The 17286-nt window shown below is 34.6% G+C and overlaps 1 protein-coding gene across 1 annotated transcript in view; it reads left to right on the forward strand.

Moving 5' to 3' along the window:
* The window catches only part of MAN2A1 (mannosidase alpha class 2A member 1), a 107153-nt gene that overhangs the window by 23259 nt on the left and 66608 nt on the right, over positions 1-17286 (forward strand). Inside the window, exons 4-8 of the mRNA XM_036403557.1 lie at positions 5601-5772; positions 7499-7626; positions 9027-9200; positions 10129-10315; positions 15861-16038. Coding sequence (XP_036259450.1) covers positions 5601-5772; positions 7499-7626; positions 9027-9200; positions 10129-10315; positions 15861-16038 — 839 coding nt within the window. The remainder of the gene's footprint in view (positions 1-5600; positions 5773-7498; positions 7627-9026; positions 9201-10128; positions 10316-15860; positions 16039-17286) is intronic.

A 17286-nucleotide genomic window follows, 5' to 3' on the forward strand; every position in this document is an offset into this window, starting at 1 on the left:
AGATTTTTCTCCTGCTTCTCAACCCACATGCAAGTGTATGGGCACAGAGTTCAGAACTAAACACTGCTTTTTAACACTTCATCAATTATCTATGACATTGGTAATTTTGCCTTACAACCACTCATGTTAATCATCTTTTATTATTTAAGACAGTCTCCATTTCTCAGGAGGAAATCTATATAGACATAAGTCAGTGTTAAGATATAAGAAAACTTAACCATGAAATTTGATGCTGTTAATACACCGTGGAGTTTCATGTACATTTTCTGTTGACCGGCTCTGGATATGTTTTCCTTGTGACTTCTTCACCAGAAGAGAGATTGCTTAAGCTCTTTTCTGACCCACCAAAATACAAGAAATGGGCAGCTCACAAGTTTTTCTTGACATGCTGAATGAGGGAAATTACAGCTTTATTCCTGGCTTATTTTTCAGTATTTCTGTGTTTGCAGAAGAGGTGCAGTTCCTTTGGAAATCAAGAGAAATGTTACAGAAAGGACACTTTTGACTGCTCATCAGTAGAAATTTCCTTTCTAAGCTATGATGGCAGCAGATTTGATATGTAAAAAAGCAAAACCAGATCTTGCATAGGACTTAAAATGTAAGAAGTCTATAATTATATTTTGGTAGTACCTCACAGATCATGGCAGATTTTACTTTTTGTGAAATGTGCAATCATTTGAGTTTTTAGTTATGCTTATGATACTAAGCCTGATAAATCAAATAATTCTTGTTTTACCTTGAGCAGAGATCTTTTACAAGTTAAGGTATGCTGTTGGAAAAGTAAATACACTGTCTTACTTTTTTAATTTCAGTGTATTTTCATCTACCTTAATTATTTTATTTTGGTACTTATTTTGCAGGAACAAGAAGCTCATCTGTCTAATTCCTTTTGAATCAGAATGAATGTGCTAACACAAGAATGTTTTTTCATTTTTCTGTTTCACATAGTCAAATCAGAGAAAGAAAGTCCCCTGAAACAATCTTATACAGCTTTCAGTTTTAATTTGAGATTGCCTTACCATCGGGTTTTTCAAGTTTTATTTCACAGTCTTGCTGTGAGTCATTCATCTTTGTTGAAAAGATACTTTTTGGTGAAATTAGCACTGAAGTGTTATGTCAGAAACATCCATAAAATATTAACTTGTATGTCCGTTCTGTATTTTACATCATAGAATGATGCAGTACTTCTAAATTAAAAAAAAAAAAAAAAGTGTGTATTCCTTACTTTAAAATAAGTGACTTTAAAAAATGCTGAATCTACAAAGGAGCTAATCCAAATTATTTTTATGTGTAATCCTACTTACTAAAATGTAAGTTGAAACTTAGCTTTTGGATTTATTTCTGGTATTTGCCTTATTGTTATTGCTTGAGTATGATCAATTAAACACACATGCACATCATGCTAAGCTCTTTAGCGCTCTTCTTTTAGAGGGAAGAAGTCATGGCTACGTATCCTTTAGTTTGTTTGTGGTTTTTGTTTGTATTTTGTGGAGCTTGGATGTAATTAAGAACAAGAATATCCTCACAGTTTAAGACACTTTTTTTTACTTCCTCAGCTATCAAAACAGTCACTTAAGTCTTCTTACAGGAGCTAGTAAGTTGAGAATCAAGCATAAATGTAAAAAGGAGAAGAAAAAAATTACAGATATTTTTTACTAACTTGGGTGTACATTTTGAAGACCAAGAACTCACATTCCACTTATATATTTGCAAAGAGAATGCTTTTATTTTCTGGAAAACTGTATAGTGCTAGCTGAAATTTATTGGTTTTATTTAACACTGACATAAAATAAATTAATTATTCAAGTTTCTTGTGTTGCAGAAAGTGTCACTGATGGGTGAATTTTAGACTCAGTGAAATTAATTATGATCTCCTGAAAAGTGAATCAGAGATGCAAACTTCTATCAAAAATGCATTAATCTAGTATATACTGGCATAATATTTCAGAAGTTCATGGGATGATCTGCCTCTTATTAAGACAGACTTCATCAGAAACAAGAAATTTTTTTAAAAGCACATTTCCTCTTAAAGAGTGGAGGGTGATTTGTGGAAGTAAGCAATTGAAAAGCCTATTTGGTTTTATTTCAACAGTTATTTTAAACCAAAAGGCAAGAATGCAAATGTAAACAACCATCCCAGGAGTCCTGCTGTTGTACGTCAGCAGTACCTAAATACTTTTGTTAGAAATGGATTTGTGATCCTTGTCATGATCAAATTGTTAAGTGCTTTTGCTTAATAAATAATTTTGAATACTAATTTATCAGCTTCTGTTCTGATTTTGTCCTGCAAGGTTCCCTTTATCTCTACATCTGTGTCAACCATGCTAAGACACAAGACTGCCTTTCTGTAGTGCAAGGAGCTGAGAGAGCTTCAAGAAAGAATTTGAACTTTAAAATGTAGACAGGAATAGTGACAAATCAGTTAATGAAATATTTCAGGATTTTTTGCAGAGCAATGAGTTGTGTTGATATTCAGACATGATTCTTGGAGTCTGCTGTCAAGCCAAGTAAATTTACATTACAGCAGGGGAAAAAATTGATTAAACAAACAGCTGCATAATGATGATAAATCTCATGTAGTTAGGGACAGACAGCAAGTTTCCACACTTTTGAGGACAAGTGTGAGAGAGAGGATCAAAAGGCAAGCAGCTCAGCAGTGTGTACCCTCTGTTGTTATCACATAGGCTGGCAGAAAATGAAAGTATCTAGCAAAGTCCTCAACGTGTATTAAGTCAAGCCTATCATAATAATATGAAAGACAGTAGTATTTTTTTCTCTTGTTTACAGGGTTGTTAAACATTGGAATGGTGGAGTCACCATCCCTGGAGATTTAAAAGGAAATACTACATGTGGCACTCAGCGTCATGATATGATTTATAAGGGGTTAGTCAGAGTTGGACTTGATAGTTTCAGATGTCTTTTACAGCCTCAGTGATTCTGTGATCTTGTGACTTTTATGTTGACAAAGGGCTTTATGTACATTTAAACCACCAAGTGTTATTTTGTTTTAATAGCATACTTAGTCTTGGTAATCTCAGCTTTAAACTATTGCAATTTTTCCATGTGTAAACTGTCTTTATATTGAAAGTTTCCTGTTTGAAATGCACTGGTAAATCTTTTCTTTCAGCCTAGGAACAAATTCTTAGTTTGTGGATAAGCACAAAATGAACTTGAGTTGAAGAGTCTTATGTTGTATTAGGGACTGAAGTGTGAAATAATACTCTAGCTAGCAACTGTACATTGTTTTATCCATTATTTTGTTTAGTTTACTTTTTTAAATATATTTTAATTTTATTGTATGTCTCCATGCAAACTTGAAGAGTCTCTGTAAGTCTTGGGGTTTAGAGCAGGACACTTGAGGAAGGATGTGAAGGCACTGGGATGCACCCAGAGGAGGGCAGTGGGGCTGGTGGAAGGGCTGGAAGGGCTGTCTAGTGAGGAGCAGCTGAGGAGTTGGGGTTTGTCCATTTTGGAGAAAAGGAGGCTGAGGAGTGACCTCACAGCTTCCTGGGGATGTTGTTTCAGAGGCAGTTGTATAATTCTCTTAACTTTTTTTTGGTCAACCCAGAAGTGGTCAGGCTGTTGGACTAGATGATCATTATAGACCTTTTTCAGTGCAGAATGTTCTGTTCAATTAATAAAGAACTAGATGTATGGTACTTACATTTCAGAAGGCTTTCTGTTGGCTTCCAGCTAAATCTATGAATACCTGTGAAAATTTTCTAGGACTCTCTGGAGTGTATTCAGTTCAGTGTGTTACCCATGTTACAGTCTTCCTTAGCTTAATAAACTGAGTGTGTTAAAACAAAACAATTTTATTATAACACTGTTCTTCCTCCATCTCACTGTACTCTTTTGTCAGCTACTTTGACATTTAAATCAGTGTTTCAGTTAGGCTGGTGTATTAATGTATTGAATGTTTCCATAGAGTAATTTAATGTAAATTTGCTTTTACTGGTGCAATATAAAATATTTTTAAATAGTTTATTATGATGATATTTTTCTGTAAAGGAAAATCATAGAAATGGTTTTAATTTATCCTCCATTAGTTGTGTGCTAGGCTGATATTGTCTCTTGCAGAAGAAATTTCTAGCATAAAGCTATAAACTGGTAGTCTAATACATGTGGATATTTTTAATGTAATTATCAGTAAAATATTCCCTTGATTTGTTGAAAAGTAAATGAGAATTGAGAAAGAATAATTTGCTATGTGATCTCAATTCTTTGAGTGGAAGCATCTATTAAAAAAAACCAACCCAGACTGAAGTGGGAAGAGGTCAGAAAGAAATCTGATTACAAATTCAGATTATTCATCATGGTTTTTTTAGCCTTTAAACTATTGCATAGCAATAATTTACTGCTTTTTTTTTTTTTTGTATTAAGCTGTTTCCATTCCTCTACAGAAAGTATGTTTTGATTTTATGCTTTAAGCCCTCATATTAACTGCCTTGACATAATGCATTTTACGCTTTTTAGACAGATTAGACCCCACTTGTCGATCTGTACAGAAACTTGTATCAAAGGTGATGAGTTTTCTAGATGCTAAACGTCTGTAAAAGAAAAAAGAATGACCTAGAACTTTTCCTCTGGAGCATTACAGTTTTATTTCTTCTTTTGCAAATTAAAAGCAGTATTTCTGCATCTACCTAAGAAGAATGTTTGAGTTTTTGTATCCCTAAAAGAAAGTACAATATATCCTTTCTGAGTCAATAGTCATACTTTATTTAATTATGAAGTTTTTTTTAAACTAAATTTGAGAAGTATTTTTTAGTAGTTAAAGTTTCTACACTTATCTAACTTCTTTGAAACAATATAATGTCATTGCATAACAGTCTAACCCTGTATCCTATAAGCAGACTAGCACTAGCAGAAAGGCAGTGGCTCTGCAGAACTGAATTGGTAAATCAGAATGGAATTACAAATAAGTATAATTATTTGGAGTGCTGTCTTTACATAGTGTGGAAGCTTTCACAAAATCTTAAAATGGGCATACGTGACAAAAGCTGATAGGAGTAGGAATGTGACATTCTACAGTAAGTAGTAAGTAACAGACTTAATTTTTTCAGCTATAGTTGAAAGATTTATAGAAGCTATATAGAAGAAAGATTTTATGTGATTTTTATTTGAATAAAAATTTGTGAGTTTCTTTTGTGTTTAAGTACAACGGGTTTATATATATTCTGTAATGCAAGGTATTATGAAGAGGATGAAAAATTTTAATTTCAGACTGTAAAGTCTGAAAATGTGGTTAAAATTACTTTTTCCTTTGCATCTCACTGAAGCACAATTATTTGAGAAGTATTGTATATATTCTCTTGATGAAATTTTCTACCATGCAAAGTATAGAAGAACTAGAAAGTGAAAAGACTAATAATTTCCATATGTTTATACATTTAGAAAATAAAACATGCAATCTTTTTAAAAAGAAACTCCTTGGAAATTTACCACTTCAAGCTGTCCATGACACGTAAAGCTTTTTAAGAATAGTCTTAGCTTTTTCTGGGGAGTGAGAAGGAGCCAGTTCTCTCAGGGACTGCTCTCTAATGAGACTAAAAAGCTAGTTCTCTAAACAGGCTGCATTTATATTTTCTTTTTCCTAGGTTGGCTGAAGACTTTTGATGATTACTTCAGAGATCAGACACAGCATATTTTAAATAACATGGTTATAAAACTGCAAGAAGACAACCGAAGGAAATTTATATGGTCTGAGGTTTCCTACTTTTCAAAATGGTGGGATGGAATAGATAGCCAAAAAAGAGACGCTGTTAAAAGGTTTGAGTACTGAACTTTTCTTCTGTGTATCTTGTTCTGAGATTTTGTGTATTTGACTACACTGTAAACTTGAGATTTCACTTGTGATGTGGAATTACTGGAAAAACCAACTAACTGCTTCAGTTCTGACTTTTTGGGCTTGGTTTGGCTTTCTCCCATTTGCAAAATAGGAATCTGCTCAGGGAAGTGGAGACAAATTCTGAGTTGTCTAAAAATTTGACTAAAAGTTCCCATGTACAACTATGAACATGTCATTCAAATTGTAAGGGAGTAGCGAATATATTTGAAATCACACTAAGGAATTTTCAATAAAATAAATACATCTTTCATACTAGCTATTTATATAAGGTATTTTTTTCCTTTTATAACACACATGAAGATTTTATGTGATTTTTATTTGCATAAAAAATTGTGAGTTTCTTTTGTGTTTTAGTACAAAGGGTTTTTATAAACATGCATCTGCTTTAATGATAAAGTAGTATGTACTCTACACCCTTGCTCTTCTTAGCCATTTTTGAAATCACAAGTCAAAATGGAATATAGAAGTAAAATGTTTGCCTAGGCATTGAGATAAGGAAGCAGGCTGCTTGGATAAACTTGCACTGTAGATCTAGTTTAGAGTTTTCAAAAACTGGGGATTTTTTTTCTTCTTTTTGCTTGCCTTTTTTCCTTTTTTTACTTGGCAGTTCTTAGCTGATCCTTGTGATAGACTCCTTCTTGTGCCCCTCTTTGAGATGCATGTGTTGCAGTACGCATTAAATCTGTGAGACCTTCACAGACTCAAAGTTTAGGTAAAGGTGGAAATTTTGGAATCTAGGCAAAAAGCTACTTATTAAAAAAATTCTCTGCAGTGGGTGAGTATTATAGCACAGCTGTGTGGTTTTTTGACATAAAAATATCTCTTGGAACACAGTAAAGAGTAAATGACAGTCACTAGGGGAACTATGTCCTTTCTTCAGACGAGTCAGGTATTGGTTATGCTGCACTTGAGACTGGAGAAGACTTGGAGAAGCTGCACTTGAGATTATTTTTGTTGCATGATTTTCATTACTCTTATGGGTACCAGCTGTGATGGGACTGAATTTTGATGAGTTCACTGCGTTTTTTTTTCTTTAATTCATTAAACACTTCCATGCTGGTGAACAGTGTAAGAGCTGAAACTGTAGGGACAACCTGGTGCTGGGAGTGTGATCTTTATGTTCACTGACAATGGAGAGGCTGGGTTGTACTGTGACCTAGTTCAAGAAGGCATTTTGATGAGTGAGGTGTTCTGAAGTGTTTGTAAATACAATAAACTTCCAAGATCTATCAGCTCTCTAAAATTCTAAAAAGAATATTAGATTAAAGGTGGGGAGATATTTCAAGCAGTGCTTAAAATGTGCAGTGTCTAAGCATCTTGCTCAGTTGGCCTTCAGTGCTGTGGTACATTTGTTTTATTTTTGTAATCTGTTCAGGAAACAGCTTTCTTCCTGATTTTTAAAAAAATCTAATATAGTGCATGCAGTAGAACTGGTTTTCTTTGCACAAGGACATTAAATACTTCACTGTTCAGCAGTTCATTTTTTCCCTGTTTGATTAAAGAAATATAGCCCAGTGATGGAAGTAGCAAAAACAATATAGATTTTGGAATCACGTTGCTGGTGATTGCCTGTTGAGTATACAGAAATTGATTTTAAGAGTGTGTTTTCATATGGAAGATTCTGAATATGATTTATATATTTGTCAGGTTAATAAAAGATGGACAATTTGAAATAGTAACAGGAGGATGGGTCATGCCTGATGAAGCTTCTTCTCATTATTTTGCTTTAATTGACCAGCTGATAGAAGGGCACCAGTGGCTAGAAAAGAACCTTGGTATGTACATTAATCTAAAATTTAACTATGTTAATACAAGAAGTCAGTGAGAAAATACTTTTTTTTGTTAAATTTCTGAGGTGCTTAGAAGGCTCTTTTTACTCAGCTTTCCTGAAACATTAAATCAGTTACAGGAAGATGTTGGATCAAGTCTGGTATTTGCTATTCATGTTTGCTGATAAAAGTTCCTGGACAAAGTTATTTGAACAATTTTATGCCACAGCATTTTGTCTTGATCAATGTAAGACATACATATAATATTGTCATAACCAAATATTAACACTAAGTTATGCTGAATTTTAGATCCCGTGTCTGGTTGCAACAGCCTTTGCCTTTTCTGTCTTTTGAATATCATGACCAAATTCTTAAAATTACTTAAAAATTGATACTTCTTTTATGTGTTTGGATCTGTTCTGCCTGCTCTGTGTTCATTATGTTCATTGGATTCTCTTCTGTAAGGCTTAAAAAAAAAATATATATATATATGTAGCAGCAGTAGTACTTGTAGTTATAAAGCCTAAACCCATAGTAATGTTAGAATGGAGGAACTGCTGACTGCAGTTACATTGGCTGAACTGTTTTGCTGCCTTTGGAATGTTCTTTTGTTTAATTCCATAAGAGGAGAGAAACCTTTTTATACAGAAAATATTTGTACAGTGATTTTAATAATAAATTGACATTATTTCACCCAATTAACTGAAATGATTTTGGAAAGCTGTTTCACTGTTGTTCTTAGATTGCAATTTCCATAAACACAGCTTGACATAATTGGGGGGAAAGGGAAGACCTACTAAAAGGGTAATGCATTCCTTACTGTGTTTTTTTTTGAAAGACAAAACTGCCAAAGGAACCATGTTGATGAATTAACAAGAGTTAGATGTAGCTTTTTATTTACTTAGCATAAAGTTCAGTGAAAAGAGAGTATTAATAAACAGGATTCTATTGATCAACAGACCAATAAATTAAAAAAATAGTTCTGAAAAAAAAATTAACACTGTTTAAATAACGGTGAAATTTCAACAAGCTATTGCATTTATCTATGCACAGCTAATCATTTTCTTTCAAATTTCTTTTTTAAATTGTAATATGTGTAAATATCTACTTTAAGTGAAAGAGAATGTGTATCAATTAATGATTCCATATAGAGAGGTTTGATGCAAATTTGAAACAGTGTAGCAGTGAGTACTTTTTTAAAGTCTTTAACTTTTTTAGAATGCCGTACTTATAAGATATTTTGTTTGTTTAACTGTTTAATTCTAGTTTTTTAATTCCAGGGTTCTGCAGAAAGTTTAACACTGAACTGGGTATATAATCTTGGAAATGTTGTCTTGTACTCTCATTTGAATTATTGGAATAATCTTCTTTGAGTGAAAATTAAAGCTTTTTCCTTTTGTCAACAGGAGTAAAACCAAAGTCGGGATGGGCAATTGATCCATTTGGGCATTCACCAACAATGGCTTACCTTCTGAAGCGCACAGGATTTTCCAAAATGCTTATACAGAGAGTTCATTATTCAATTAAAAAACATTTTGCAACACAAAAGACACTAGAATTTTTTTGGAGACAGAACTGGGGTATGTGTTCCTCCTTTATGTCAATTTATTTTGTTAATTTACACAGGTAAAATATGAAGAGAACTTGTATAAGTACTGTGGAAATATTTACAGACAAGATTTATCAGAGTTTGTCTAGACCTGAAAATTTTAAACTTGCAATTCTGTTTAAAAAAAGTCTTTCATGTAGCTTAGATTTATGAGATTTTTTTTTCTTTTTCCTCCTCTTTGAATAACAGAAGGGGAAACGAGAATATTTGGGAGTTAGGAAAGACACTAAATGTAAAACTGATATAATTGCCATTGTTCCTCTGATCTTCCTTTCTTTTCACTTTTATTTTTGCTTTTACCTTCTCTTGTTTTTTCCATTCTCTCATATTCCTTGCAAAAGTAAAAGGGGTGAAAAATTCTTTTATTTAGTTTTACTTTTCTTCTTCCTTCTACTCCTTTATTTCCTACTATGTGGAAATAAAGTGTAGGAGGAGGAACATTTCAACTAATTCAAATATTGTGCTAATGAGGCAATGACAGGAGGGTGATTGACTTTTGGTTTGGTTTTTTCATTGTTTTGTTTTGACGTTTGGTTTTTTAGAGTTCTTGTTTTAATCCACTCAAAGTTTAAAAGATGTTTATTATTATTGTGTTTTAGTACATCTAAAATTCTGAAAATCACAAGTTTTATCTAGGTAAAACACACCTAACGTTTGTTCCTGTCTTTCCCAATCAACTGGTGCTTCACTAGAACATTCCATCCTTGGTCGTATCTCTGTTTTACCCTCTTTGTACACATAAGGTACATACAAAAATAGACTCAAGCTATGGATATTCAAAATAAGAAATTGTCTTGGTGTGGTAGCTTTCCAGTACAATCCTTGGAGAACCTGGGAGTGATTTACTTTCGGCAAATCTGAAAGGGTTTATTTTAAAGTTTTACTCTATTTAATTCCAGATTTGGGATCCAGTACAGATATTCTTTGTCATATGATGCCTTTCTATAGCTATGATGTTCCTCATACTTGTGGTCCGGATCCAAAAATCTGCTGCCAGTTTGATTTTAAACGACTTCCTGGAGGAAGAATAAGTTGCCCTTGGAGAGTCCCACCAGAAGCCATTCATGCTGGAAATGTTCAACACAGGTACAGTTTTTACATACTCCTCAAGGAAATAACCTTAAAAAAAATGCAATTATGCTGGTCGAAGATGACATCTGGCATAGCTTGGTGAATTTAGTTCTGTTATGGTTCAACCCCAGTGAGCAGCTCAGCTCCAGTAAGCTCACTGCTGCCCTGGTGGAGGTGGGGAAGAGAATCAAAAGAGTAAAATAAGAAAACTCAGGGGTTGAGACAAAAAAACCCAACCCAACCCAGCCCAAAAGGCTCTTACTCCTAGTAAAGCACCTCACCAAAGCAAATAGTTCATTTATTGTCTTCTTTTTCTAGTAAATTGCTTAAGTGAAACTTTTTAGCTTCTATCCAATTAGCTATTCTTAAGTTTGAGGTGAAGTCCCCAAGGTCCTATAAGGTGTCTTTTTGCCTAATTGAGGAGAGAAACTTCTAAGCTTTTTTCCTTTTTAAGGAGACAAAAGATAATTTTGTCACTGTCAACAGGAGACACGTTCCTACAGTTGAGATGCAGGAGAGACCTTGGCTCTGTGCAAGCCCTGCTCGGGATTAACAAAATCATCTCTCTGTTGCCAACCCTGTCATCAGAGCAAGTCCAGATCGTAGCACCATACTGGCCACTGTGACTCTACCCCAGCCAAAACCAGTACAAGCTTTTAAAACAAGCTTGTCATGGGTAAACAATGCCTATTACATCACCTAGTGTTTGCTTCTTAGTTGGGAACGTAACTGTCAGTGAAATCAGAGGAAAAGTTATTCTTAAGGAAGTGGCATTTTAAAAATTTTTCTGTTCATGATATATGAGAACATCTCTAAATGACAGTCAGAATACAGTCATCTGTTTGGACTCGTGTTACTGGTTTACTGTGTTTTTTGTGAATTTTATGAACAGTGATCTGTTCCCTGCAAGTGAAACACTTCAGGGGCAGTGCAATGTAGTGTGCTGTACAAACAGTGGGATATTTCCTGTGCTATATCCTTGAAAAACTTGGCATCCTGTGGCCTAAGTTTCCTGAGGTGTAAACCTTAAGTTAATCTGATTCCTGTTTTTTTGTACCCAGGGTGAAAATTCCTGTTTCTTTGTGCCCAGGGTGGAAATTCCTATTAACCTCAGTTTTACTTTTCAAACAGGAACACTGAGTTGTTTTGCCACAGTTAAGAATCAAATTTACACTTCTACAAAACTGCTTCTCAATTTTGGGTGATGGGGTGGATAGTGGAGGTAGCTAGTTGGCGAGGGAAAGTAAAGGAAATAAAAGGAAAAAACAAAAGAAAGGGAAGTGAGTTAAACGGCCAAACGTGTTTCCATGAAATAGTTGTATTCTGTGGTCCTATTGCTATCTTCAGGCTTCACACTACATCAGGTTTCCAAAGGTAAAAGTTCAGGCAGCTGTTTATAATTAGTGCAAATTGCTGAGCATAACAAATGTACTAAGGTGAGCAGGGTGACTTTTTGGTCCTTGGTGCTGAAGTTTTAAAGTGATGATGTGATTATGTTGCACTGCTTGTCTACATGTCAAGTATGGATCACTTTTTTTCTGAGTATAAATTCTGGCAAGCATAATGAAAACTTCACTTAAACAAAATTCAGTTACAAAATATTACTGAAGATAAAACCAAAATTAAACAAATAGTTTACAACTGCTGTATTTAAAGGTAGAAATTGGTATGATGATAGGAAAAAGGGGGTTTTAATAAAGTAAGGAATAGAAAGATGATGATGACAGGAGAAAGGTAGAAAAATTGTGACACACCCAATGCCTATTGCATGGGAAGGAAAATTCATATGTCATTACATCAAAGTTTTAAAAAATAAAAATCTTGACTATATATCTCAATTAGCTGAGACAAATATTTCCTGAAGAGCAACAGCTTGTATAACAAATACCTGAAACATAGAGGCTATAAATATAATTTAGAGTGTCTGCTTGAAATAGTCTTTTACAGGGTCTTGGTTTTTAATTATTCTTACTCCCTGCACTTCCTAGATACAACCTTTGCATAATAATCTGAATTAGATCTTGTAAAAGAAATGGGTTTTCACATGTCAAAGGATATTTAAGAATAAGACAAATGGGGCAGGGATGTAGTGAAGATATGATCAAGTTGAAGTGATTATTGTCTCAATATGGCCTCTGAAACTTAACATTTTGCATCAGCTTCTTTTAGATAAAAGCAGTTTTGTTGTCTAACAAGGAGTTGAAACATCAGTATGCTGTATGATACCTATGGGAAAAGTGAAACTAACATGTGGTCTTTGAGTTGGAAGCCTGGATTATTTACATTTGGAACACTCGAACCACACTTTTAGTGTCCAGTTTCAAATAAACTCACTAAAACACAGGAAGTAATGTTTTGATGGAGAATGCTAAAACATGCTATGTGTGTTTTTTGAAAAAGCTGGAATACTGTAGACAACCAAAAATGTTATTGATCTGACCTCTATAATATTTCACAGTTGTTATAATGAGGAGATGTATGAGTTCCAGAATTGAAAAGTCTATCTTTACACCATAAGTTTTCCAAGGTTATAGGTTTGCAGCATTCTAATTAATCTGCCTCTTATCTCTGATTGCTTTAAGACTAGAAAAATACAGGACATCCGTAGGTTGGAAAAAAGTTGATTAATTTAATAGACCAGGTTTAGATCACTGACCTTCTTTCATGCCAAAGCTAAAACAAAAGTAATAAAACCCAGATCTTGAACACTCAGCTGGGACTGTTGCTTTTGATTTCAATACTCTTTTGGCCTTATATGTATATTAGAGATGCTGAGTTGAAAACTTTGGTCTTGTAGTTTCTAGGATTTCTCATTGCCTTGCCACTTAAGTTGTGACCTGGTAAGAAGGAATGAAGCAGCAACCTAATTGAAAACCTGTACTTGTTTAATTACATTTCATAACAGCTGAGGGTATAAAGACTACTATTGCGCTTTGCACTTGCCCTGATTTGAAGCTGCATCCTTATCCATATGTTTGAACACTGATGTGTGAAGTTTTTCACACTAGGAAGAAAAAGCAGCTGTTGGTTGTTGTTGTTGTTGGGTTTTTTTGTTTGTTTGTTTGTCTGAGGGGTTTTTTTGTATTTTTTTTCTGGGTTATTTGCCTTTTTTCCTTGAATGGAAATGAGTTGTTAGCAGAAGCACAGTTTCTTTCAGTGTGTGTCTCTCTCTCTCCCAAGCGTGGAATAGGAGAGAATCTTTGCTGCAAGTTATGTGCTTCAGAGAAGTAGAGAATGGACTTTCCTCTTCACCAGCTGCTGTTCAAAAGCCCAGTTTTTCCCTTCAGCTTTTATATCTTTATGCTTGTATTGTATGGTCATGTGGTGGTTAATGTCTGTGATTGCCTGCCTCAGGTGGCTATTGCTCCTCTTCCTTTGACATAAGAAGGGTCAAAACCAGCCATGTTTATTGTTTTGGTACTTAGTTAGTCAAATACTTTTTTTTTTGCATTAAAAGGAGTTGTGGTACAAAAAAATTTTCTTTATTTGTGAAAGGTCTCAAGCATTCAGTGATAGCCTGAAGGCTTGAAAACAAAAAGTTTGTTATGGCTGATCTCCTGTGTGGTTTTCAGATTTTCATTCAGGTAGGCAGGATAAACATATCAATTCTATTTAATGGGGGAAACAATAAAGGAGGAAAAAAAGGAGATTCAGTGGAAGCTTTTTTTTTTCTCCAGAGGTACTTTTTGTCTTCACTGTGCTCTGTCTGGATCTTTATGCAGGCGCTTTCACACTCCTGTATAAATTAATGATTTAGGAAGTTATTGGAGAGAAATGTAGAAGGATATCCTAAATTGATGTTCTTTGCTGTTCTTGCAATTAAAAGTTGTTCACAATTGAGGAAAATCTTGCTGTTCCCTTAAAAACACATAATAATCCCACAGTTATCAATACTTTAGGAAAGAGAGAGCAGCAATACTGATAAGTTTTGCTGGATACTTGGAGAGAAACCCAAGGAGGACTTTGAAGAGAGATGTCCAAGTCAAATATCCTGTTACCTGTAACCTGTATTTTTCAAGAGATTCAACACTAAAGTATGTTTTCAACCATAGCCTATATGTGGAAAATTTGAGTTAGACTGGTTCCTTAGAAGGAAGCATTGCCAAGTCTTGTGTTTTGCCAGTTGTTCTGGTAGCTGTGTGGTGAGTGAACTTCTGTGTTTAAATCTTACAACCTGTTAAAAGTCATGGAAAGTATTGGTTGGCAATCTGAACTATAAATCCACTAATAGACAGGGGACAGGGGGAAGCCACTAGGTGGGTAAATTCTAGTCTCGTTAGAGCTCTATAGATCCTTAACTGAAGTTAATATTGTGGCCCCTTTCTCCCTCCAGAACACAGGCAGACCTTGTGTCTATGCAGTACTTCTGCAATCAGATAAGCTCTGACATGCTTCACAAAGAAGGAGGGGTTTCAAATATATTGGACTATAAATTCTGCATAAATGTTTAAACAGCAATTCTTCAAGAGTGTCAGTTGAAAGGTGATTTTGCTAGATCTATTAAAAAGACTTGAAGAACCAAAAGAACCTCATTAGAATCTGAATTTTATAGTATTTTGTCTTTAAAGTCTTGGAATTTGTATTTCTGTTTTCTCAAATATGTTACTATGGTTTTTATATCCTATGAGAATTATTTACAAAATTATGTCCTATGAGAATTATTTACAAAATTTTAATTAGAGGGTATCAACATCTGAAGATGCTGATAATAATTGTGACTTGGAGGGGGAGGATTGAAAATGGACTTTTTCAGTAACCTAGATACCAGTCCTGTGATTCTTAATATTTTGCTGCTGTGGAACTGATAGTTTACCCATCCTAGAATTAGTAGGTGCCAAAGTATAATTCTGCAGTTTTTTCTGTGTGTGCACGTGTGAGTATTTTGTTTCTGGATTTGGTAGGTTCGGGTTTGTTTGGGTTTTCTTAAGGCCAAAACAGTGGGTTTAATTTTTCAGGACTCAAAGATTCAAGAAGGAAGGCTCTAAGACATGTAAGAACCTGGCTGAAGGGAGAACAGTGATTTTTACCAGCAAACTTCCTCCTGCATTGTTTCATTGTTTTTTTTTTTTTTTTAATTTGCAAGTCTGGAGTTCCTCAGAGATTAATCTGCGGGCAGTTTTTCTGCCAAGGACATGATAAGCAAAGTATCAAAGGAAGGTGCCAGAGGGGATGGAAAGAGCTTGCTTATTATTGTAAATAGGGGCTGGAGAGGATTAGGATTGTTATCTAAATATAAAGCAGGTAAACATAATTTGAACTGGAGGTTAGTTTTGGCACAGGCACAAATTGATCCAGACTGCCCTACTGCTTGAGATGAAGCTTGATAAGCTTATTGAAGGATTTAATTAGCGTGGTGTTTGCAACAATAGTAGGTTGAATATGGTGTCCCAATGGGGGGAATTGCATCCAGCTTTTTGTTACGAAGTGAGACAACAGAGTTTTGTATGTCTTGTTTGGGGGTCATCCTAATGCACAACTCGATATCTAAGAATTGTCTTGCCAAATGCTGACTTTTTTCCCTCTGTCTTCTGAATTGCTCTTCTTTTTCTCTCTCCTCAAGGGCTTGGATGATATTAGATCAATACAGGAAGAAGTCAAAGCTTTTCCGTACAAAAGTTCTGTTAGCTCCACTTGGGGACGATTTCCGCTACACTGAGAGCTCTGAATGGGATCAGCAGTACCAGAATTATCAGAAGCTGTTTGATTATATGAATTCTCGTCCTGAGTGGCATGTTAAGGTAACTACAACACATTTTCTGGTTTGTTGAGAAAACTGTATTTCCCAATATTCTGTGATTCTTCATGGAAAAAGTAATTGTGGTTAGGTTTGGATTTTTTTTCAAATGTGAATCTTTATATATTATTTAACAGCAGATTGATGTGTCTTGGTAGCTTACATTTTTTTTACCTTTACTACCTTCTCTTCCCCCAAAACAAAAATGTTGCTATTAATAATATTGGCTTGAAAACGATAGACAGTTTCCAAACTAGATTAATTTGAAGAATAGCTAGTAGGTTTAATTGTTTTCTTAGACTGTTTTCACAGGCTTCAGGCATTGTTACTTAAGACTCACAGGCTTTGTTAATTTTTAATTAACATTAATAATTAATAATTAACAATAATAATTGTTAATTATTGTATTTTCTTATTAGAAGTTCAAGAAGATTTTGCTGCTTTATTTGTGTCCTCTTGGTTTTACATCCCAAAACAAACCAAAAATCTTAAGGGATGCCATTGCTGGCACATGTTGTTGAATACAATAAAATCTGAGACTGAGCTGGCTTCAAAAGCACTGAATATATTAACACAATTATGAAAGGAGGTACCACTTCAAATCGATGATTTTGTGTAAGAGTTATAACACAAATTCATATGCTTGAGTGTGTACTTCTTGAAGTACGAGGAGGCCCTAGGGACTTCTGGTACTATAAATGCTCTCTGTATTCCGACAGCTTCTCATCATCTTTCAGCATGACATTAACAAATGGGGGCCGCAACCTTGGGTTTTTTGCGTGTTACCTGAGAGTGCACTTTTTGCTTGCTTTTACATTTAGGCTTTTTTTTTAAACCTGGTCTGGTATCTTTCTCATGGTTTGTGCGTGCATCTGTTTTTCCTTATATTTTCTGAGACTTCCCCTGATTCTTCCAACTGTGCATTTGAGTAGTGTCTGTAGTATGTTATTACTTTCTGCTGACTTCTGGACTTGTATCCTACATAAAATGTTTTCTTTGGATTATATTTTATTTGAAAACTCAATTTTATGTCTTTCCCATGGGATGTGGGTGACATGATGTATGGTGAAGGACCACATGTCTTAGTGGAGGGAGGCAGACCTGCAGAGTACTCTTCAATTTTTCTAAATCTAAAGCCCATCTTTTAAAACTTAAGCTTGCTGCTATCACTAGCTTTACTTCTGTCAAAAATGTGTGTTCTGTACAGGTAATTACTCCTTGGATACTAACAGCAACATATTTTCTGTAGTTC

The sequence above is a fragment of the Molothrus ater genome (assembly GCF_012460135.2).
Source record: "Molothrus ater isolate BHLD 08-10-18 breed brown headed cowbird chromosome Z unlocalized genomic scaffold, BPBGC_Mater_1.1 matZ_random_MA35, whole genome shotgun sequence".
In the NCBI taxonomy this organism is placed as follows: Eukaryota; Metazoa; Chordata; class Aves; order Passeriformes; family Icteridae; genus Molothrus; species Molothrus ater.